Source organism: Parasteatoda tepidariorum, chromosome 2 (assembly GCF_982258835.1).
Source record: "Parasteatoda tepidariorum strain Cologne lab strain chromosome 2, Ptep-v5.0, whole genome shotgun sequence".
In the NCBI taxonomy this organism is placed as follows: Eukaryota; Metazoa; Arthropoda; class Arachnida; order Araneae; family Theridiidae; genus Parasteatoda; species Parasteatoda tepidariorum.
This window is the reverse complement of record NC_141756.1, coordinates 69,699,760-69,724,036: the sequence shown is the minus strand read 5'-3', so window position 1 is coordinate 69,724,036 and position 24,277 is coordinate 69,699,760. Positions and strand designations below refer to the sequence as shown.

At 27.3% G+C, this 24,277-nt stretch overlaps 1 protein-coding gene across 1 annotated transcript in view; it reads right to left on the bottom strand.

The window, feature by feature from the left end:
- Nucleotides 1–2,312: 2,312 nt before the first annotated feature.
- Nucleotides 2,313–24,277, bottom strand: part of pug (pug C-1-tetrahydrofolate synthase, cytoplasmic) — a 40,201-nt gene continuing 18,236 nt past the window's right edge. Inside the window, exons 9-26 of the mRNA XM_087157503.1 lie at nt 23,983–24,095; nt 22,391–22,443; nt 20,621–20,794; nt 18,817–18,953; nt 16,815–16,969; nt 15,643–15,717; nt 15,418–15,520; nt 13,467–13,543; nt 13,237–13,377; nt 12,246–12,314; nt 10,696–10,807; nt 9,903–10,081; nt 9,585–9,685; nt 7,552–7,726; nt 6,048–6,155; nt 5,090–5,242; nt 3,187–3,277; nt 2,313–2,472 (exon numbers count right to left, since the gene is read on the bottom strand). Of these exons, the coding sequence (XP_087013629.1) occupies nt 3,188–3,277; nt 5,090–5,242; nt 6,048–6,155; nt 7,552–7,726; nt 9,585–9,685; nt 9,903–10,081; nt 10,696–10,807; nt 12,246–12,314; nt 13,237–13,377; nt 13,467–13,543; nt 15,418–15,520; nt 15,643–15,717; nt 16,815–16,969; nt 18,817–18,953; nt 20,621–20,794; nt 22,391–22,443; nt 23,983–24,095 (2,015 nt within the window). The 3' untranslated portion in view covers nt 2,313–2,472; nt 3,187. The remainder of the gene's footprint in view (nt 2,473–3,186; nt 3,278–5,089; nt 5,243–6,047; nt 6,156–7,551; nt 7,727–9,584; nt 9,686–9,902; nt 10,082–10,695; nt 10,808–12,245; nt 12,315–13,236; nt 13,378–13,466; nt 13,544–15,417; nt 15,521–15,642; nt 15,718–16,814; nt 16,970–18,816; nt 18,954–20,620; nt 20,795–22,390; nt 22,444–23,982; nt 24,096–24,277) is intronic.

The window sequence follows — 24,277 nt, the reverse complement described above, 5'->3', positions numbered from 1 at the left end:
GTTAAAGGCACTGAACTGTCATTTTTAAAAACAGGAATTCAGTTCACAGTTGACTTAAAGCCCACCAAACTTTACAATGATGGGTAACATCTTGTCTGGCATGATTCATTGCCACAATCATGCTGTTGGTCACAAAATTGTGGAGTCATAGTCTCTGTGACCTTTGGACTAACAATGAGCTGTAACTGGATTGCTTTATTTTATGTTTAAATCTAAAATGCTTTTGATTTTTTTCAAGAGAAGCCTGCACCCACATTTTTTTTTTTTTAATTTAATTTTTTCTCTCCAATATATTACATATTAGCCCTGATTGACCCTATATGTTTCTTCAAAACGCATATCATTTTTAGACATAATTGTTTTTCCTTTTATAACTGTTTACTATTTATTTTTTAAAACTGAAAATTGAGCTTCAATCTTAATAATTCATAATCCCATATGCCATTAGATGCACATAAGAGATAAGATTCCTGTATTATCTAGTCAGAGTAGTTATGATTTCTGCTACTCATAATGCGTACCTTACATTAAGGGTGTTTCATGTAGCTTGTTTACATGAGATTTCAAAAACGCCCCTGAAAACTACATAAGAACCATTCATATACATTTTCTTTGTGCCACTCAAACAAATATTTTTGAAAGCTAGTAAATATTAGTCAATTGTGTTTTAAGAGGAGAATTGTTTCATCAAAAATATTTGTTTATTTTTGTTGGGTTCTATTTGTGAATGTTTATTTGAATTATGAAACAAGTTTGTAGTTACTTGATGTATCGTTATGATAAGATATATAAATAAATTCATTTCAGTCAGATCAATGAACTTGTTTCTTCATTTATGCAACTAGCTTCGGTGTATGACAACAAAAGATAAGTAACAAACTTATAACTGTACAGTGCTATATATTTTAATATCATTTGATGTACAAACATGGAAAGACATGACAGTTGTCCAAAGATTGAGAAATCTTCAAATTAAAAATCTATTCTTATTCTTATTCCACCTGATAATGAGATATGAATAAATGCAACCTCAGATCAATAGCAAGCTCATAACATGAAAATGAGTATTTCTTGCATATTTTTGGCTAAAAATAACAAATTTTGTTTACCATGCACCATTTTCCCAAAAATCCATATTTTGGCATAGCCCGTTTACACATTTTAACAGCACACTATAACAACTTGTGGGCTAATGAAATGCACTTCTATTAACAGTGGGACCATCGCCAACTGGGCGACAAAAGGCTTATCTACTTGTTCAAAGATTACATGTGTAAGAAAAGACTGATATTCGAGAAATCAGTGGAAACTTGGAGATTTATTTACAATTGTGTCTATGATAGAACTTTTTCATTTTGATATCAAGCACCTTTTATTTATATAGAATTCCATAGTTCGATCTAATGGGGGGGGGGGGAATATTGTATACAATATACCGAATATTATATAGGTTCTAGTGGGGATTTTTTAAAATTTAGTGGTAATTAAAAAATTTACATAAAATTAAAATTGGCTAACACCTTTTTCCCCCCAAAATTGAGAAAGCTGCTGACTAAAACTCTGAAAACCCGTTACTTCTGTTCAGGTTAGTTGATCTTTTTAAAATGCAAGATACAAGTGAATTGAACTAGAATAACTGAAATTTTTGCAGTAATTTTGCAAAATACCTTATTTATCATGATAAATATGTTCATAAAGAAGTTTGTAACTTAATTTGTCAAACTGAATTCAACTTACTCTAAACTACCTGTAAACAAATCCAAAATGTCATATGTGGAACTTGTCCAGCAAATTATTTCGTTAGACAAATAAGTTGAAAATCAAAATCTCACTCCTTTTTTCTATTAATTTTTATATTAAATCCCAACATACATTAATTAACTGTCACGAAAAAATCCCTCCATCTAGTTGTCTAGAGTATAGCACTGTCCATGACTAAAACTTACGAGGGAAAGGTGAGTGGGGTTAATTAACATTTAGGACAGATTTTGCTTTTAGTCAGCTAGAAAAGTATTAAAAACTTTCTTCTTAAAATGAACTTTATTTTGTTCTTATAGCAGCAGACAGCCTCAAACTCTGCAGTGGGCGAATTCTTTGATTTGGTAGACAGTAAAATTGGTTCTAATTCTAGTGACTGATAGCAGTAATAGTTAGCTAACAGCTTCAAAAATTTCTGTTATGCATAATTACTTTTTAAAGTTACTTAATGCAAAATCTACTAGTAATTTTGTGCAAAAACCATTTATTGTTTTATTGAAAAGAATGAATACCATTAATGTGCAAAAAGATATGAATGATACAATATCCAATAGTTAATAACAAACAGTTTTATTTCATAAAAAAATTATAAAAATATATCTATCCATCTATAGTAAAATATCTCTGCAGTTTTTCAAATGCTAATGAATGTTCCTTTTGGCACTTGAGGGTATATTTAGAAGCAATTTTAAGAAAATCCATTAGAGCCCCATGCTGAAAAAAATGTCAGAAATTTATTAGATTATTGAAATTTCACTTAACATGTTTCAAAATTTTGATGCTTTTTGATTAAGAAACTAACCTATAAACTTTTCTTTTAAAAAAAATCAATTTTTATCGCATATTCAGAAAGCAAGTGTGTCAAAATTTCAATTCCATTATATCGAAATTGACAAAGCTTATAATTCTTTATCATATTGTGAGTATAGTTTCAAATTTTAACAGCTGTTATTAAAAAAAATATGTCCTTGAAATTGGAGGTGAAAATTTATAAACTTCTATGCAACTGATTTATCTCATTTTAGTTTTTATTTTCAAGGATATTTTTTATAACTGATGTTTCACAATTGATCCAAGATTTTTTTCTAATTGAACTATTAAGTGCTAGTTTTTATTACAAATTATAAAATTCAATTGTAATTATCTGATTTTAGATAATTTTTCTGGGGCCAGGAATTATTATTGGAAATCACTCTCTTAATTACCTTCATTGGGAAGTCGCAATTCTAATAAGAAGGTTCAAGATTTTTCATAAAAAAAATGTTTTAAGACTATATGATATTATTAATAAATGTATGAAAATTTGTGCTCTAATAATTTTAAAAATGTTTGTCTTTCTAGAAAAAGAATCTAAAATGTAATTTTTTTCCCTATCTAGTAAGCCATGATAAACCCTTCATAAACATATTTCAATTAAGTAGTACTTACTTTATGAGAGACCTTCTATGTCACCAGTTTCAGGATCAATGTCAATATCATAAAAACAAGGTCTAATTGTGAGACCTGGCATGGTTAGTACCTAAATAAAAATAGTTAACTTCAATTGAATTTTTTATAACAGTGCCTACATATCTGTGTATCTGATACTTAATTATTTTAATGAATAACAATAGTCAAAAGAGATCAAGATTTTATTATTTCTTAGGTTTAATAAACTAATTTTGCATAACGATACCATCGCATCTATGAGATTTGTGATTTTTAAAGTAGAAACTTGTAATTAAAAGAAAATTAGAATCAACTGTAGCTTTATCACACTTGTTTTACTAACTGATGAATTCCTAGTATAACTTCTGAATTCAAAATTTTGTGAATTTATTTTCGAAACACTAAAATGTTCTAAATACTTTACTTATAAGAATTACACATAAAACTAGATTCAACATTTAATAAATTTTTAAACTTCAATTATTTTACGAATTTTTATTAGAAATTATTAAAGAAACTAGTTTACGTTTAATTTCAAGACATTTTTTTAACTATCTTGCTACTCGGATGTATAGCGTCATTGGACTCTATTTATTTACATAGCACTATTAAATAACTTATGTGTTGGCGCAATAAAGTTCACTAGGAGGCTCCGCTCGCTAACCCCCGAGAATTGCTACGCAATCCTATGTGGTTCACGCCGTGAACCATGGCTCGCTGCGCTCGCTCGCCAATGAACACAATGTTCTAGTACAAAGACATAATATATTATCATCAAAGACATAGTATTGTACTTATGTAGAAGAATTCTACCAATGTTCTTATTGGCTTTTAAAAAAGTATATTAGCTATTTAGATTGTACATGGTGAAAAAATCAAAACATTAGCTAAATAAGAAACATATTAGCAAAGAAAATTATCAAATATTGCTTCACTAATATTCTGCATTTTAAAGCGTGAAAATTCAATGCATAAATAAACGCGAAATATAAAAAAATTCAATGCATTCAATACAAACACTTAAACGTTTTTTAGACGTCAAGGTAGCTCCCAGTTGAAAAATATCAATTCAACAGCGGCCTTTTAAAGCATTCTCACTTCAATTAATTAATTAATTCCTAATTGAGTTTAAATTAAATATTGTCATGTTTTTAGTGCATGAATCTGAATTGAACAACCTGATAATGCTCACTCTGGTTATTGTTATCTGGTTGCTCACTACGTGCTCTTGCGCGCCGAATCCAATCAATTAAAAATGAAAACTGTTGCCAGCGCGAGAAAAGAAATATCATCGGTTTTATTAATACATACGTACGTATTAGCGTTTTATATAATATAGATTATGCACTAAATGTAAATGTCACAAAAAACTTTTCTATTTATTTGTGATTTGCTTTCAAAAACATATTAATAAAAACATACTAATAAACACAGGACTCAAATTGCATTCACTATATCAAAAGTGCTTTATTTATAACATTCAATGCAATTGTCAAGAAGTTAAGCCAAGCCCAACAATACAAATACTTGATCTACCACTCACAAAAAAAATTTTTTTTTACTGTAACTTGGTGTTTCTCACAATTTGACTAAAGTAGGTTTTAATTTTCAAGCCCCAATAGCTCAGTGGTTAAAAGCTCTCAAGGTTGGAACCTCAGTGGCTGTTTGAATGCCAGCCAGCTTTAGATCGATGGATATCAAATTAACTGAGAAGTTAAAAGCAGCACTGTGCGCAACACAGATTACATTGCCACAATCATGATGTTGATCACGAAATTGTGGAGCCTTAACCTCCATAACAATGGGTTGTTGCAAGAATAATTAATTTCAAGTGTCGATTAAGTCAGGAATAAAAAACTGTTTTTATAAAAAAAAAATTTAAATTAATTAAATCACAACTTACAGCTCCGAGCAATGGATATACAAAACCAGCTCCTGCACTCAGTTTTATATCTTGAATGGGTACGACAAAATTTGTAGGTACACCTTTCTTTGCTGGATCATGAGATATTGATAAAGGAGTTTTAGCCATGCATACAGGTAATCCTCCAAATCCCTATAAAATTAAATGTTAATTAGGTTAGATTAATTTACCTGTGAATTTTTATTACTCTGTTTATCATTTAAGTGTGATTTAACAATTTTTTTATTTGAAATTAAATAGTGCTTAACTTCTACAAAGACAGCATATTGTGTTTTTACAGCTAATTCTATGAGAGAATTATAAATGTTCAACATAAATATTTATATTGTATACTTATAGCTGTCGAAAGTTTATCTTTTTTTTTTTAATTGTAGACTCATGAATTTTTTTCTACAGTGGTACTTCTTTACATAACTTTTTTAAAGAAATTTATTTACTTTTTACTTCTGTATAAACAAATAATTGATTTAACTTAAAAATAATACAAAGTAATTAAAAAGATATCCTGAAATCAATGTTCACCAAAAAAAGTATTCAGACTGATAAAAGACTTTCATTTTTCTATTATCAGAATAGCAAATATCAAAAAGTTCGTGCTATTGAGGTATAACTATCTACGCAAAACGTATTTATAATAAGATCAGATATCTTTTTTCTGTATACAACACTGCCATACTGTATTATAAGAAAATGCATGAAATAAATCTAAATCTACGTTGGAAGTGTGTTGTAAACAATGATTTTTACTGATTCAGTAGCATGAATTGTTAAGAATATTACAGTGTAAAATTATGGGCAAGACCGGAACCATTAAGACTCTTATATACTTATTGCACATTTCATGCTGATTGGTAAAATCTAGTTAGAATATTGCATAACGTTTAAGATTTATATTTTTAATGCAAAAATAAATATAATATGAGATATTCTTGCTTACCTGTTTTTCAAAAAGATCCATTTTTTCTTGGGCCACTTTGTCAAACTCTACACCATCTGCTCCATATATTTCTTTGGCGATTATTTCAATTTTTTTGGCAATAGGAAGCTAATGAAATACGAAATTTCAGTTTAATATGATTTTATAAAACTTTGAAAATGAAGGCAGATAAAGCATTCATTTTTAAAATCTCTCATTGAAATCATTGAAAATGAATTTGAAATAAGTGTAGTCTATGGTAATTCCATAAGAAAATTATTTAATATAATGATTTGTTTTCATAATTTTTAATTTATGCATGTATGACACAGATTATCAATTATTAACCTGCAACTTCTAATATCAAACGTTGCATTTAATTTATACCATTCACTTCAGGGAATTTTTTTAAAGGCAGTTGTAATTGTCAAAAGCTTCAGAAAACAGTTGAATAATACTGACAGCGACTTTTTTTATTGTTAGAACAAATTTTTAAGATGTGATGTAGATCACTGGATCGAAAATAGTACTTGTCAAGAAGGGAATATCGAGCAATAACAGGCCCTCTAACTTATGTCTTACTTTCTATTACTCTTCCTAAAAATAAAATAACTATTCAAAATATCTACTTGCTGTTGTAATTCGGTTGAAATCCATAACCTCTGAATCCATTGTTAGTTGTTCTGACTACCTTAAAAAAGGGTTTACATCTATAACCAGGATTATATAATTGCTGCCACACACTCCCCTTCCAGTGAACGAGAAAACGGACTTATTATCAGTCTTAAGCATTTCAGGTGTTTAAGTAGGAGTGAATGATTCACCATTCCAGTACAATTAGAGCCTTGACTTTAAATCAGAATCAGGTGATATATTTATGTCAAAATAAAATAGTGTAATGTTGCCATCTGTCATGATGTGCGATAGTCGCATGTTAATTACCAGTGTTACCAATATGATTTTGGTGCCCACTGGAATCAAACAAAGCGAGATGCTTTAACTAACATAGAAATGAGTGGTGAATAGTGATTGAGCTGAAGTATGAAGCTTAAATTAGTTGCTGTAACATATGCCAATAAACAAGTTGGCAGCTGTGGTTGCTTGAAATTATAAATAAGGATGGATCATTACTGTTCTTTAATTTCATATAAGCTATGTAATATCACCCGTTTGAAAATCATTGTAGAAACGTTAAACGCTTTTAATTCTACAAAATAAATTATGTTCAAATAAGAAGATATTGGTTGGTCAATCTAGTTAGCCTTAGTCATTCAGCTGCCAATCATGAAACAACTAAAAGGATCATATTTAACTTTACTTATGATATTTCGTTTGCAATTGGACAACATTAGCCTTCAACCCTTCTAGAATAAACTTGTGCAATGTGAAAGAAATTTAAAACTCTTTCTTTCCTCTCATTCCTTCTTGAGAAGTTGGTAAAAATAAGAAGTTTTAAGCCCTTTCACTCATCTCTGCAACCTGTAAAACTTGTTAATATTATCAAACAGTGCAAAGAACAAACAACCTTTAAGTCATAAAGGAACTTGAAATCAACAGGTTGTTGAGAGGCATCTATAACAGCTTGGGCTAAGTCTTTAGCTCCTTTGCTTCCTTCAGTGAAATGCTTGCAAATGACACTTCTAGCACCATCTTTTTCCACAAGTGTTTTCAAAAGAGATAATTCTGCGTCTGTGTCTGTTCTAAAAAATTATATGAAGGGCAATTAAACTAAGTTCATGAAGATATATTTAATTGAAATCATTAATAATATTGTAAAATTAAAATTATACTTTTATATTTGTAATTTGAAAACTTTTAATTGGAAACCTTTAAACTCGAGACCAAGAAGAAGACTGAAAAAGAAATGGTTGGACTGTATCACCAAAGATCTAACCAAAAATAGTCAAAAGCCAAAATAGGAAAGTCTGGAATGATATTGTTTGCCAAGCCAAAGTCCACAGCAGGAAAATAAAGTTGTAATATTTGTTTTATAAAACTCATTTACAAGTGCTAACGTATGACTTGTGCGTATTAACCTTCTAACTATTAATAGCTAAGTTTAAAATAAAACATGGTTGCTTTTTGACATATTAAACCAATTTTTATCTTTAATATTCAATGAAAAAACCATCATAAAAAGCCAAATGTACATATTTTTTTAAGTAACATGGCAGATAAACTATTACCATCATCATTATAATTAGCTATCTTTAAACATTCATAAAAATCTTTTCTAATTTTGGTAACCTTAAACTGAATTCTAATATTTCCTATTAGGCTTTCTGATCAAATTTTGACAATTCAACCATTTGTTGAGAAAACATTTATTTCATTCGCATACGGATTACAGTAATTTCTTATTGAAAATATTTGTTTTAAAAAAAATTTCCTTACGGAAACTACATATTAATAAGTGTCTGACTTCAAATAGCATCTATAACTATAATTTTTTTTATAAAATGCATACAGTAACTTTTTATAGCAACTTTTTACAAAATACATTTGAATGATCATGACTATTGTGCTAGTATGAATAGCATATTATATTACAAAAGAATTACTCATCAAGCAGTTTAATAAAATTAGGTTCATTACACAGCAAGTTGAATAGTAATTAGTAATCAGTACTTACTATTTAAAATATACTAAAAAGTTTTGATCGAATAACTAAACAAAATATGTATAATTTAAATTTTACTTTATTTGTAACTATTTTTTATTCAAATTTTACATTCACATCTTGTACATTTTAAAAATTTACAGCATTCAGATATATTTATAAACAAAGATAGCCAACTGATATCTTACATTTTATGAAACCCACTTCATTAAATTTTATACAAAGTGCATATTAAGATTAACTATAATGATATATCTGATTATAAGATTAATGATATATCTAATAATTAAGATTAAGATTAAAGAATCAAATTCTAGTTTCTCAACTAACAGAAGAATTTAGGGCTCTCTAAAATATTTAGCCATAGGCATTCTCCAAGTGTTCTAATCATATTAAATCTGTTTGCTATAAAATTATATATGTTAAATACAAGATATTTAAATTTTTCTATGATTGTTTTCAGCCCATAACGTTATTTTTCATATCTTAGAAAATTTTCAATTTTAAAAAAAAAATTTCAAAATTAGTCACACCTAATAATCTGCAATTATCAAGTTACTATCTGTTGTTTTACTTATGGAACTTTTAGTGCTGCAAATTTACTTAACAGAATAAATTCTAACATCATAAACAACATGGCTTAAATATCAGAAATTGCTGAAAATTAGGAAATATTTCATTTGAAGTTGGGTTAGTTCTTCTTAACTTAAAAACTAGGTTTAAAAACTACCTCTTGAATAACTGGTTAGCTGTTAACCTTTAAATATTTATTAATAAATGCATTTTTCTGCATCCTGAATCTACTTATTACAACTCATCATCTAAGAGATTTTTCCTTAAAGCATCAAAAAACTATATACTGAACATAAGATAAAATTTTTCTAAAAAAAAAAGAAAAGAAACTACTATGATTACATTGATCTCAAATGCATACTTACGTGAAAGAATTAATAGCAACAACAACTTGTAGTCCAAATGTCTTTGCAATGCTTATATGTTTTGACAGATTGCAGTAACCTTTTTCAAGTAATTCAAGGTTCTAAAAAAATGAAAATTATTTTATTTTGTTATTATAATTTTGCAATACTTTGAAACATAAATGAATTTTTATTTACTAAAAATAAATAAGTTTTTTGCCAATTTTATTAAACTGAATTAACTGAACTTAATTTGCAAATTTTATTAAACTGAAATTGTGACAACTGAATAAAATTTTCGTCACATAAAATATAAATTTAGCAAAACTTGAAACTTGCCTCTTCCCTGTATTCTTTTGGAATGGCTGCTGCAGCTATATTAGGACCACCACCATGTAATTTCAGTGCCCTCACAGTAGCAACAATAACAGCCACATCAGGAGTTAGTCCAGAATACCTACACTTTATATCGCAAAACTTTTCTAAACCAACATCAGCTCCAAATCCTGCTTCAGTTACTAGATAATGAAAAAATAAAAAATTAAATTAGCTTAAATGTAAGAAACAATTATCTTTGTTACAATTGAATTATAACTGAATTACTTAGCTAAATTATTTAAAATAGTACTTTTTATTTTCATAAAACTATTCTTATAACCTTTTATATCAAATAGTATTATCCAAACAATTATATTTTTCTTTAAAATGAAGGTGAAAATTTTTTAATTGGGAACTTGCAATTCAAGAAGAAGAATACAATTGCAATTCAAGAAGAAGAATAAAGTAAAACAACATAACTAAACCTCAAGCAATTGCAAAATTTAAAATAGAACATTATTTCAAATTGCAACGATTATAAATCATAGCACCTTTCTATTAATACTAACACTTCACAAATTTTTATTTTTATAATAATGCAATGAATACATTGATTTTAAATGTATTTGTGTTGAACAGTAATTTTAAATGCCAGAAAACATGCATTGGAATAATAGTTTACAAAAAACAATTTTGCAAAATAACATCTTTCATGAAATTTTTAAAAAATCTACAATTTCTTTATAAAAATAACAAATTTATAACATATAAAATAAGGTTTTTTTAATAGCATAAAAATATTGAAATGACATACCTACAAACCCATCTTTTCCAACTAATTTTAATGCTATTTTGTCTGCAATTATTGAAGAATTTCCATGAGCAATATTGGCAAATGGACCAGCGTGTACAAAAACTGGAGCTCCCTGAGAAAGTGAAATAAATACATTAATTAGTAAAATAATACACCAGCATTCAATATTTAAATACACAGCATTATTAAAAGTTGAATGGTAGTATCTATCTCAAACTTTTGTTTTGTCTGTCAGCATTAAATTTATATGTTTTAATAAACTTAATAATATGCTGGAAGAATTTTACCTTTCATTGTGAAATTGTGGTAGAATAAACATTTTAGTTTCATTAAAGATTCAATTAACAATGAAAAAAATAAAGTTTTGATACATCAAAAAGTGCCTTGACTATTTTCATTTGCTGTGGTTAGCATATACTCTCTTATAATTTTTAATACCCTGGCAAAATGTTTTAATTTTCTTACATTTTTTATATCCTTGCAACATGTTTTAGCTTATATTTTCTAATACTCTTTCAGTATCCTTGTAACACATTTTAGCACACATTTTCTTATGTTTTTAATATACTCCACAACATAGTTTGGCATTTATTTTCTTACATTTTATTAATGTCCTCATAACATGTTTTAGTATATATTTTCTTATATTTTTCAAATACAGGGTGAGTAGCCAAATCTTTTCACAAAAAAATAAGTACTTTTTAAGCACTCAAAAGACATTTTTAAGCACTATATACATTAACAAAAAGTAAAATAATTTTCAAAGACTTTACATGATCATGATAAAATAACTAGTTTCTGAGAAAGAACTCTTTTCTTGATTCTATTAGCCATAATAAAATGATCAAGACACTTTTTGGTTCGATATCAAAAGGTGGGGAATGAAGCCTGAAATTAAGAATATCTTGCAAATTGCAGTAGAGTTGGACATGAGAGTGCAATAATCTCACCGAAGTGCTCAATAGATGCACACGCGGACTCACAAGTTCTCATCAAACAAATGATTGGCGCTTTCATACGCTATGGACCAATGGTACGCCAAAATGGATTGTGGTTGAATGAATTGTGAAAATGTTGAATAGAACAATGTGAAAAGCAGGCTTTTTCCTAATATGTGGCGGAAATGGACATGGTAAAGAAAAAAAACTCATTTTCGAAAAGGAGAAATTAAGCACTTTTTAAAAACACCTAATGAAAAAAACACCTTTAAGGGCTTTTAAAAAACGAAAATCAAAAATAAGCACTTTTTAAAAATGCTACGCACCATGAATAACCTTACAACAAGTTTTAGCGTATATTTTTTTAACATCCTCAAAACATATTTTACGATATATTTTCTTATATATTTTTAATATCCTTGCTACACGTTTCTTAGCATATATACATTAGTCTTCCCTTGATCTAAATATTTTAATAAAAATTACAACAACAATAAAACACTTCAAGTTCATCATAAACATACTCTTGAAGATTTGAAATTCAAAAACAATTAGATAATAGAAACTTCGCAAAAATTTGGAAAAAAATATTACAAAATATGAGTTATTTACCTCAAGGGTTTGCATTAAATTAGGATTAATGGCATCTTTCATTAAGACAGCTAAAGCACCAGAAACACCCTAAAAATAAGAAGAAAAAATCATAAATTAAACTTATTAGATTTTTCTTAAAACACTAAAGCTGAGAGACATAGCTTATAAATGTTTAAACAATTCTTTACCCTTAAATTTTTGATCTGTAAACATAACTTATGCATAGAAAAAAAAAGGTATTAAGTGCAATTGAATTACACTCAAACTTAATGACTTGTAGTATTGCTTTTGGACCAAGCTGTTTTCCTCCCTCCTACATTTCTTGTTGCGTATAAAAATCAAAAATCCAAAAATCTGTATGAAATCTTGGTTAACTGAAAAGACCTTGGTCTCACACTTATATAAGTAACCAATTTTTTGTTGCATTAATAAAAAATTAATTTTTTCTTGTATTATGCAAACATATAAATGTTTATAATTATTTTAAGCTTTTAAAAATCCTCTGACCAAGTAAACAAATTAAATTTAAAGTTCTTTCACGAAAATGCTTTAAAGTAAATACTAATAGAGTAAGTCTATGTTTATCTAACTGAAAAGACTATGGTCCTGTATGATTTAACGAAAAATTTTCCAAGCACTAACTAAAACAAAAATTCAATTATTGAATTAATGTATTCCATTAACATATAAATGAGTCAATTTTTTTTTACTTCTTAAAATCCTGTAATCAGGTAAAAAATTAAATTTAGATTTTTTCACAAAAAATGCTTTAAAGTAAATAATAAAGTAGGTCTACAATCATTTAACTAGAAAGGCTTCAGTCTCATATGATTAGCAAAAACTTAATTACTGGATAAATATATTCCATAAACATATAAATGCTAAAACAAAACAAAATTTTTTTTACATTTTTAAAATCATGCGACTAGATTAATAGTTACATTTAGAATTCTTTCACAAGTGTTTAAAGTAACTATAGAGTAAACGTTAGAATATGATAAAACTATACCAAATCGTCAGCAGTAACTGGATTTCCACTTCTATCATTAGCAACAACAATTTTGGATATCTTTTCTTTCATATCAGCCATGTCTGTGGTTAGGGCAAGGATAGCCATTAATTCACTAGCTACTGCAATATCAAATCGAGTCTGAAATGGTATAAAACAGATTAAGTAAGTGTTATACAATCTTTAAAAAACCTCTAAATCTAGATTTCAGTAATATCTTTAAGACTTACTTCTCTGCACATTTCTTTTTCAGTTTTAGCTAAGCCGACATGAATTTTCCTTAAAAATCTATCATTTGTGTCAATAACTGTAAAATAAAGTAACATTTAAAAACAAAATATTCTTTAGATTTGAGTTTTAACAATTAATTGAGCAATTCTTTAGATATAATTACAGTGAAAACTAAATTTATTAATAATTACATTAAACCATTAATTATTAATTAAATCATTTATTTAAGAACTTGATGTTCCACTTGGACAAGTGGTCTGTAAAACAAGAGTAAAGAAAAGAAAAAAAGAAAAAGTTTATAAACGAAGAGTAAAATTGTTTTTGCAATTTGATTCACATCAGTTAATTATAACCCAGCAACTAGCTCCATTTTTAGGGATCTATCTTTTAATAGCAATGGTATGTAATATTGACCCTGGTCAGATGATGTGGACCGCGCCAGAGCACTCGCTTTTTCCAAACTTCTACAGCTTAAACTTCTTAAATTCTCTAATAAATGTCATGATTTCATAATTTAAATATGATAAAAGCTTTTTTTCACATTAAATTAGTTGTCGTAAATCATTAGAATAATTATCAGTATAAGTTTAAATAAAAATATAAGTCTAAGTTTAATTAATTCTAGATATTTAATAAACTATGGACTCACACTTTTGAATGAGATATTTCTATACATTTATAGCTATTATTGATCGTAATTTCTAGTACGATAGAGAAATTTTTTTAAAAATTTGTAAAAGAAAAATAATTTAATTGGCGACTCGCAAAAGTTTAATCAAAACCTTAAAGTACCAGACACTTTTAAATTGCATTTTACATTTAAAATTTAAAAAAAAAAAGAAATAAAGGTTTTAAGAACTTAGTGTATTGAATTTGGACATTAAGATTAAAAAATTATTTGGAGAGGACACTATTTTAGATACAAAAACTAGACGGTAAATAATACAGGGTATCTGCTACATTTTAGATTTTCAAATTCATGACTTTTCATGACTAATTCCAAGAATTTTTCTTGACCTAACAAAGTTACTATTTTCTCCAACAACAACACAGCAATAAATTTAAAAAAGCATTATTATAACATTAATCGAAATGATAGGTATAACCAAATTGTTACATTATGCATCTTCATATTTATAGATTTTAAATTTAAGAAAAAACAGAGTAAAGAAAGAGAATATTTTTTTTCTGCAGAACTATATTCTAAAGATACTTTTCTTGTTCATTGGAAAGGAAAGATACTCCTGATTTTTCTGTTCTCATTTCGGAATGAAAAAAATTCGCGAATGACTGGCTTACTTCAGCTAGTATTTTAAATTGATAAAAAAAAAAAAAAATAATAATTTAATTTCTGAAATCACAGAAGTTTAAAAGATAATCTGCTCTAGAAATGATATTTTTTCTCTCATTTTTTGAAAGAACACCATAATTTTACATGATAAAAATATTTTATATTTTAATAAAATATGACTATCAGTGGTGATTTTGTTAGAAATTCAGATATTTGGGACACCACGAAATTGGAGGGGGGGGGGAGATCTCATTTTCAAAATTAGATTTTTTGGCAACCGAAATCCATAACTTTCCATTATTTTTTTTAAAAAATAGTTCAAATCATGACATTTCATGACAAATTTTATTCAATACCAAAATTCATGATTTTCTATGACTTTCTAGGTGCGCGGATACCCTGTATATAATAACAATGTTCTACATTAACGATGTCTGCTAAGATGCAGTCAAATGATCAAACAGATTATAAAAACTTACTTTTATATCTTTTCAGCAACTGAAATTATTCATACCATTTGACAGGTTTCAAGAAATAAAATTTATATGTTTAAAAATTAAATAAAGTTGGAAAAAAAAGTTAGAAATGACAAGAAATATTAAATATGATGATTGAAAAATAACTCTTTTTATTCCAAAGTTTAATTAATTTCTCAATACCTCTATACCAAGATACTGTAGAAGGATCAATATCAAGACGACAGAATTTCTTTATTTCTTCAGGAGTTAAACTATCTGGGTCAGTTTTCTGAATTCCAATTCTCTAAAAGAAAAGAAAATGGTAAATTTTTTGATTACAGAATCTATATCACATATCTATGAAATTATGACAAACTATGTTTTATTAGCTACCTATAATTATAATTAAGAGGGAAAAAAACTTACTTTGAGTCTAGCAATCTGAATAGCTGAAAAAACTTTTTTTCCATTAACAATCTTTACAAGCCTTTTATACAAACCCTAAAAGCAAAAAAAATATGCACCACTTTTTAGTTTATTCTTGATAGAAATTAGATAAAAATAAATGCTATGCAGTTAAACTTCATAACGAGAAAAGGAGATAACAGACAACTTGTCTATATTCTCAAATCAGAAATTTGTTTTATAAAAATTACACAATACATAGACATAGTTTTTTATACATACATAGTTATAACTATACATGGTGTACAATTTCTAAGCATGACTTCTTATGGTTAATATACAAAACATTATTCGCTTTATTAATATAATCTTTTAGCATTACCAAGGCAATGACAGCCAGTTTACTCCATTTTCTAATGGCTTAGCTAAATAGTGCTTTTTGATCCCTAAATATGGCGGTATTTTAAAATTAAAAGTAATTCATGCTGAATAATTTATTTGAACATAACACTTTTACTAAATTATGGTAGAATATAAATCAATATGCACTATTTGTATTCATTTTAATTCATTGGACTCTACTTTTTGTGTAATTTCTAGAAATAATTCCATGAGTAAATGTATAAGTAGTTTGAGAACCTAAACTACATTTACTATCCACACTATAACCAGCCATTAGAGAAAAAAATAAAAAGGAAACAATATGATTCAGAAATACGTCAGGATACTTTTAAAAAGCAAGAAAGAAACTTTTCCGTCGAGATCATAGGCTCAATCTCAAATACCATCTAAATCTTTTTCTTGTCCTCTTTTTCAACAAAATAATATAACAATATAAATGCAAATTATTTTTAAAACATCGAATATATGTTCTAAAAGCAATCTAAAAGATAAGGTTTACCATATGTATAATTTATCAATCAACACTTATCTTCTTTAATCATGTAATTCATAAAGAGTCATATTTTTAAACAATTATATAAAAAAAATATTCCTTTTTTTTTTCAAAGTAAATCAAAAAACATTTTTTTATTCTTCTTTTTACACATTATTTTTATGCCTCAAAACTCACTGAATTAAAAAAAAAGTTACAAAATAAAATACAGTAACTTTCTGTTATTGTTGTTGTTATATTTCTAAAATGCAACGAAATACAACAAAAATACTAATTTGTTAAATAGAAGTGTGCTTACATCATCTGTTGCTGTGGCTTCATGGAAGATTCGAGCATCAATCTGAGCAGCAAGCAAATTATTGGCTGCAGTAACGGCATGAGTATCACCAGTCAAATGCAAATTGAACTCTTCCATTGGAACTACCTGAGAATAACCTCCTCCAGCAGCACCTCCTAATTACAAAAAAAAAAAAAAAAAAAAAGGAAAAGAAATATAACTTTATCCCCGGAAGAGAATCTTAATCATAACTCTTAATTAACAATAAAAACATTCTACTGGCATCATCTGAATCTTTTCAGAAAACAGACCCTAAAAAAATATATAGTTTTCAAGTCAGAGGTGCTTTATGTACAAAAGTTACTTGTAAGAGCTTATTTACATGATTATTAGGCTATGGAAGATATTTTAATTTTGGTAGCTTCTGCATTAAACATAGCTTTTAAATTTATTTATAGTCAAGAGATAACATAAGAGAAGTCTGTGTATCCTTCTCTTGGTGACTCAGAAGCTCTTCTTAAGTTAAACAATACATTAAGCTGAACTAAAAGAAATAAATAGTAAGTTAACGGTATTGTTAAAAAAGTAGTTCATAAGTTTTTGTTTTTGCATGCAAAGAATGCCTAGAATAAGCTAAAGAAAATTTATTAAAAATCACCATTACCAACATAAAATACTTAAATGAGCAGAAAAATTTATCTTTTTAATATATTAGAAATAGGTTTATTTTATTCCAATGGTTCAATAAAAATTATTCTTATGGTTTGAGAAATTTGTGGTTCGAGACAACTGCTTATAAAATATGTTAAGTAAAATTGTAAGAATCATGTAAAAATTCAATAGAATAGCAAAGTTTTTTTTATGCATTTTGTTATTGTCTAGTTTCACTGTGATCCTAGATTTAATTAAAAGCAAATAAGTATAGTTCACTGTCACCGTACTACAATCAATTAATCTAAAACGATATTATAAAACGATAATATCATACAACTGGCGACCTGAATACAAATAAAAGGCAATATATTTGAGAAAAAAAGCACTAAAAACTTCTTAAAAAAATGAACAATTTTCACTATTTGACAGACTTGTCTAATGCAAATAAAATCAAGAAAATATGCAATTGTTAACTATATTAAAAAAATTATCTGGAAAATAATAATTTTCCTCCTTATTTTTCAAATATTTTTCATAACTAAAATAGTTGGTTAATTTTTAAGTATTTTAAATTCAAATAAACATTATTTAAAAAACAATATTTTTAAGTATAATCATTATAATATTTACTAATGTATTATAATATTTTTTGTATTATAATACTAAAAAACAATATTTTTAAGTAGCATTTCAAGAACGTTAACTTCTAAATTTGAGTAAATAATTTGCTGTTTATTACAAAATTAATAATTTAAATTCAAATGAAGATTCATTTTATTTGTAAAATTTTAAGAATCACTACAAACAGGAGGAAAGAATTATTATTAAAAATAATACTCATTAATATTTTTCTTAATTATGATGATGCACAGAAATAAGTAAGTGTGTCAAATTAATAAAACTTCAGAATAAAATCTTAGATGGGTGAAGTATTTATGCTCTTTTTACAATTTTCTTTAATTATGACGAAAAATAACTAAATACTATCAAAGCACAGTACATAATTTTAGAATGAACAAATTACTAATTAAGTAAGGCACATTATTTTAAGTACAATTTAAATGTTTAAAAATGTCATGTTTATTAAACTAAATTTATTTTAAATGTAACAAAATATTAATTAAAAATATTAATCAAATAATCATTTTCCCAGTAATATATTTACATTTTATAAGTAAAACATTTATATAAAAATACCATAAACGTACACAAAGACTATCTAAGTACACATCAAGAAATATATATCACACTAATTATTTATTTTAACAAGGATATTTCAAATAATGCAATGAGCATTTCTTCAATATAAAACTAATAAATAAAGGAAAAAGCATTATGACAGGTTTAGAAAGTAAGAAACAAAAATAACCTTTAATTCCAAATGTAGGACCTTGAGATGGTTGTCGTAAGCAGACTACAGTATTTCGTTTCATTTGAACTGCTAAAGCTTGACACAGACCAACTGCCGTAGTGCTTTTACCTTCGCCAAGAGGAGTTGGTGTGATTCTACAAAAAAGATAAATGAGTCCTAAATATTCTAAAAAACTCAAAGGAAAGGCAAAGTATTTGCACGTTTTAGATGAAGAAATCAACTGTAAAAAATAATACTAATTAATTAACACAATATGCCAATTAAATCAATGTAAAGCCCTGTGCAATAGATAAGCCAGTACTTTTCAGTAAGCCAAGCATAATACATAACTATTTTTTTTAATTTAATTTTTATGTGTTTTAAAAAATAAATAAAATAGAAAATATTTTTAAAAAAAGTTAGTGGAAGTCAAAATTTTTTGGTGACTTTTCACTTGGACCTGGTTAACCTAAAAGTAGTGATAAGCCTTAAATTCCAAAACAGAATATTGGTTAAAAAAAAATTACTTTTAAAATAAGATACAAACTACTACTCAAAATTTTATTACTTGTAGCGACAGCATTACTACCATTGACTAAATTGATTGTTTTCTAGTGACAAAGACTAAAAGTATTGGTCCTCGTTAAACTGTGCTACCAAAAAGTGCTCGACTTCGCGAGCAGGTCGTCGGGCTACCGAAGCGGGGGTGCCATCCCCTCCGCAGAGGATCAAAATTGTGAAGGCGTGTCTTCGGATCATCCTCCGGGATGTTTCCCAGACCGTCGCCAACAGCCCATTGTGCAGCTCTAGTGCGACGTAAATTAACAACAACAACAAAGACAAAAATTAAAAAATATAGCCAATGTCTGACAAAATATGAAGAATGATACTATTGTGATTGAAAAGAATAAGTTTTAAAGGTGAATACACTATAAATAAATAACAGACTGACAAAAAATATTCCTTACACTTATTTACACCATATTTCTTTAATAAATTACAATATCACGTAATTTTTTTATAATACAAACTATCAGGTGAAATAGATAAGAAATAAAACACATCTATTTTAAATTTTATATATAATCTGTCAGATAAGAGAGCAATTTTAGTTTGATAAAATACAAAATATTTTCAAAAAGATAGTATTTATTGAAATAGATTAGCCACTTTATCCATTATGGTCTGGCTACAAGCTCTCATTTAAACTAGAACTTTTTTTAACTAAATAATCTTAATTTTATGATATTTTTTTGTAATGCTTGTTAATAATTTGATTAACTGTGGATTTAAATAATTTGATTAACTATATATATATATTAATGATTTGGTGACAGACTTGGCAGACTAAAAAAATTTATTGCTAAATCTTTCAGTATCAATAAAACAGCTATTTCTGTGACTTATTAGATAACTACTCAGATTCTAAACTCAAAAATTGAATTTGTTTTATTTGTTATTATCATTTTTATAATTTTTTTTGCAATATTATTATTATCATGGTGAGGGGCGGAAGTTTATGTTTAGTCTTAAGTATGTATTAACAAGCTAAGATTGTAATTGTGCAATTCAAGAGAAAAATGGTTTAAGTTAAGAAAGAATTAGAAACTAATAATTCAGTTACAACCTGCTTCTACAAATTTTTTTTACTAAGTTTATTCCGCTGTTGATCAGAATTTAAGTATATGAATGTGGCACACATAGTTGAAATATTTAATTTAATAAGTATTCTTTGAAAAAGCTAAAACAATGGGAAAAAACTAATGCACTGATAATACCTTAAAAATCACAAAACAATAAAAAATAAATAAAAATTACACACCCTGCTACCACGACATATTTTCCCGATTTCCTAGTCTTTAACCTGTCAAGAACTGACAGTGATACTTTACATTTTGTATATCCATAAAGTTCAATTTCATGTGGAAAAAGATTCATCTCTTTAGCCAAATCTGCAATATGTTTCAGTTGCTGTGCTCTTGCTATCTCTAAATCACTATGGAAAAAAAAATATAGCTAGAAATACAGATCAATACAATAAAAGTAATAATAATAATAACAAATCTTCGAAATTTACAACAAATACAACAAACATTTTCCCAATCCTTGGGAAATGAAATTTAGAAATTAAAAAAAAAAAAATTCACATTTTAAAAAGAATAAAAGCTTATATTTTAAATTAAAAATATAAACAAATAATAATATAAATACTTAATTAAAATATAAACACATTTTAAAATAATGAAATGCAAAATTAAATGTTCCTGCAGTAATGGATTACAATTAAATAATAAAAACTAAGAAAAAAAATAAGAAATGAATGGTTGTCATGCTAACAGAAAATATTGAATTACACTCAGTAATTAAATAGCATTCATTAAAATCCCTTCAAACTAATGCAGATTTATAAACCAATAAAAAATTCTGATAGCTACTAATTAAAGATTTATAGTTTTTGAACATTTTTTTTTTTATTTTCAATACAGCAGGCGATACAGACATTATCCTAACGCCGTACAGAGATCAAAAGAAAAGAGAAATACAAATACAGAAAGAGATGAAATATACAAAAAACAAAACATCAAACACAAAAATTAAATCAAGAATTTAAATTGAACAAACGGTCTCTGGCCTCCCAGTATTGAGAGTAGATACAGTTCTTTGTGAGAACTGAACAGTTGAGGAGATGCTGAGCATTCATCGTTGTACCACTGCGTTAGAGGGGACAGGCAGGATTATCCACCATTTTAAGACGGAAAAGATGAGCGTATAAGCAATCGTGCTTGGTAGCAAGACGAAAGGCAGCTACAGCACTTCTTCTTGGGCAATCGGGGAGATTAAGGATTTCTCCACGATTTTTCTATTGTCATTGTCAGTTTTTTAACATTTGGAAACTAATTTGCTCAATACATCCATACAGCCAAATCTTGAAATACTCATACCCCCCATTTTCTAATCTGTTTCCTTCATTTGTTCACCCACTACATCAAAAACCATTCATAGCAACGTAAACCTATAATATGCATTTGAAATTAAAAGTAGACAGCATTAGCTACAAACAATTTAGAGAAAAAAAATTAATAAACAAGCATGTGAAAAATCTAAAGACTGACCTCGTATTCAGGGAGGCAACAAAAACTCGAGAAAAAATTCCCTGTTCTAGACTGATTTTATTCAACTTCCCAGAATTTTGTAACTAAATTTTATTATTTATTTTTTGGCTATGCCTTATTCTTCATATTAAAACATATTATAAGACACTTCAATGTGTGTCAAAATTTTCATAAAAATTATTATAAAATTATTTTAGGTAACTAAAACAAAATTTATTCAATTTCCCCAACTTTTGGAGTAGTATAGTTAAATTCCTTCATTTTTTCAAATTGGTAAAACTGCACGACTTTTCCACATTTTGTAGCCACCTGGGAATATATACACAAACAAAAATTATAATAATGGAAAATATGAAATGACTAGTGCTATTAAGTTACATTTTCTAAAGTAATTAGGTAATATCTAACAAATATATCTAATGTAATGCAATGTAACATAATATCTAATGTAATGTAATATCTTAGGAAGTAAACAATACCTCTGACCAGGTGGGCCAAATTTCAAAGGAATGCTTTTCAAACTCCATTCAGGCTAAAAAACAAATATAAATAAGATGTATTATTCAAAAATTAAATTCACAAACAAAACAATGAATTGAACTCTTTAAAAGCGTTTTTTTTTAATTATAATCACTCAAAAAAATAATGTACAGTAATAAGATCATTACATCAATACTAACAGAAGATCCAAGAATAGGTACTAAGCATACATTTCAAGAATCAAAAATTAAACTTATGATACCATCTAACTAAACGATATACAAGTATGTGCCAGTTAAATATTTCTCTTTAATTTAAAAAGTTGACCGTGTGATTACTGAACTTTTCTTTAATGTATAATAAACATCAGAATCTTATTGGTACATTTAACTTAAATTGTTCACCAATTTTTAAAAAATGCATATATACAAGAAAACATGAATTTTCTACTTAAATAATCTGTTCATTGTTGCCTCCCCTTTTAGAAAATGAACTAAAAGTGTTTGTTATACCAAAAAGTGATTCAAGTTTACAGGTATAGAAATCGTTAGTCAAAGTACTTTTGCACTAGATTATGTGACCGAATATACTTTGTTTTAAACCAATTATTGGTTAAACTGCTTAATTAAACTAGTGATTTAATGCTAAATTAAACTCGTGTATTATTTTTATCCACACAATTGCAACATTTCTAAGAACAGGAAGTTATAGAATCAATAGTGTAATATTTTTTTGATTTCTATGTTGTTGTAGTTCATTTACGTCACACTAAAGCTGCACAATGGGCTATTGGCGACGGTCTGGGAAACATCCCTGAGGATGATCTGAAGACATGCCATCACAATTTCGATCCTCTGCAGAGGGGATGGCTCCCCCGCTTTGGTAGCCCGACGACCTGCGCGCGAAGTCGAGCACTTTACGGTAGCACAGTTTAACGAGGACCAATACCGCACATCCTCGGTCCCTACGCAGACTGATCCAAGTGGTCACCCACCCGCACACTGACCGTAGCCAGTGATGCTTGACTTCGGTGATCTGCTGGGAACCTTGTCTTAACGATCAGTCCACTGCGGGACTGATTTCTATGAATGTGATTGATTGTGTCTGTGATTATCCACTAACCATGATTTTTTAGACATCATGATCATCTGGTATCCAGTACTTTTGGATCCCTGATTATTGGTATACAAAGCTCATTAAACTTTCTTTTCTATGCATTTTATAAATACATAGTTTCCATTCAAATATAATTTAGACACATTATAAAGTGCAAAATTCAAATTCAGGAGAATACAACTGAAGAAATATTATAACTGCATAAAACTTGCTTTTAAGATTTTTAAATACATTTTAATACTTCAAATAAAATTATGTATTTATGTAAAGTTTCTTTGCTTTTTTTAAATTTTTACCATACAACACAATAAAGTATCATACATTACATAGCTATAAAAATAATATATTGCTTTCTCTTATCATTATTTGAACATTGTATTTTTTACAAATATAAAGGATATTTGACTTTTAATAATTAAAAATATTAAATGCCTTAATAAAATGCATAGAACAAAATTATAAAATTGTTACTTACATCATACAGGTTTTTGATATTTTGAAGAAGATTTCTGGCAATAACTTTTGCAACTTCAGCATAAAATGTATGATTAGAAACGACAATATGATTTTCAGTATTCAAATCTTGTTCTGAAAACATTGTATAATAATAATAAGAAAATATTTATGCAAATGCATATTAAATTGTTAAGAATTATGAAAATTAAGAAAAATATGCTTGAAAGTGAAAATTAATGAGACTTGAGATGAATGTTATTAAACAATGTGAGTGATAGGGACATGATTTTTTTTTTTTCAAATTGCAAATATAT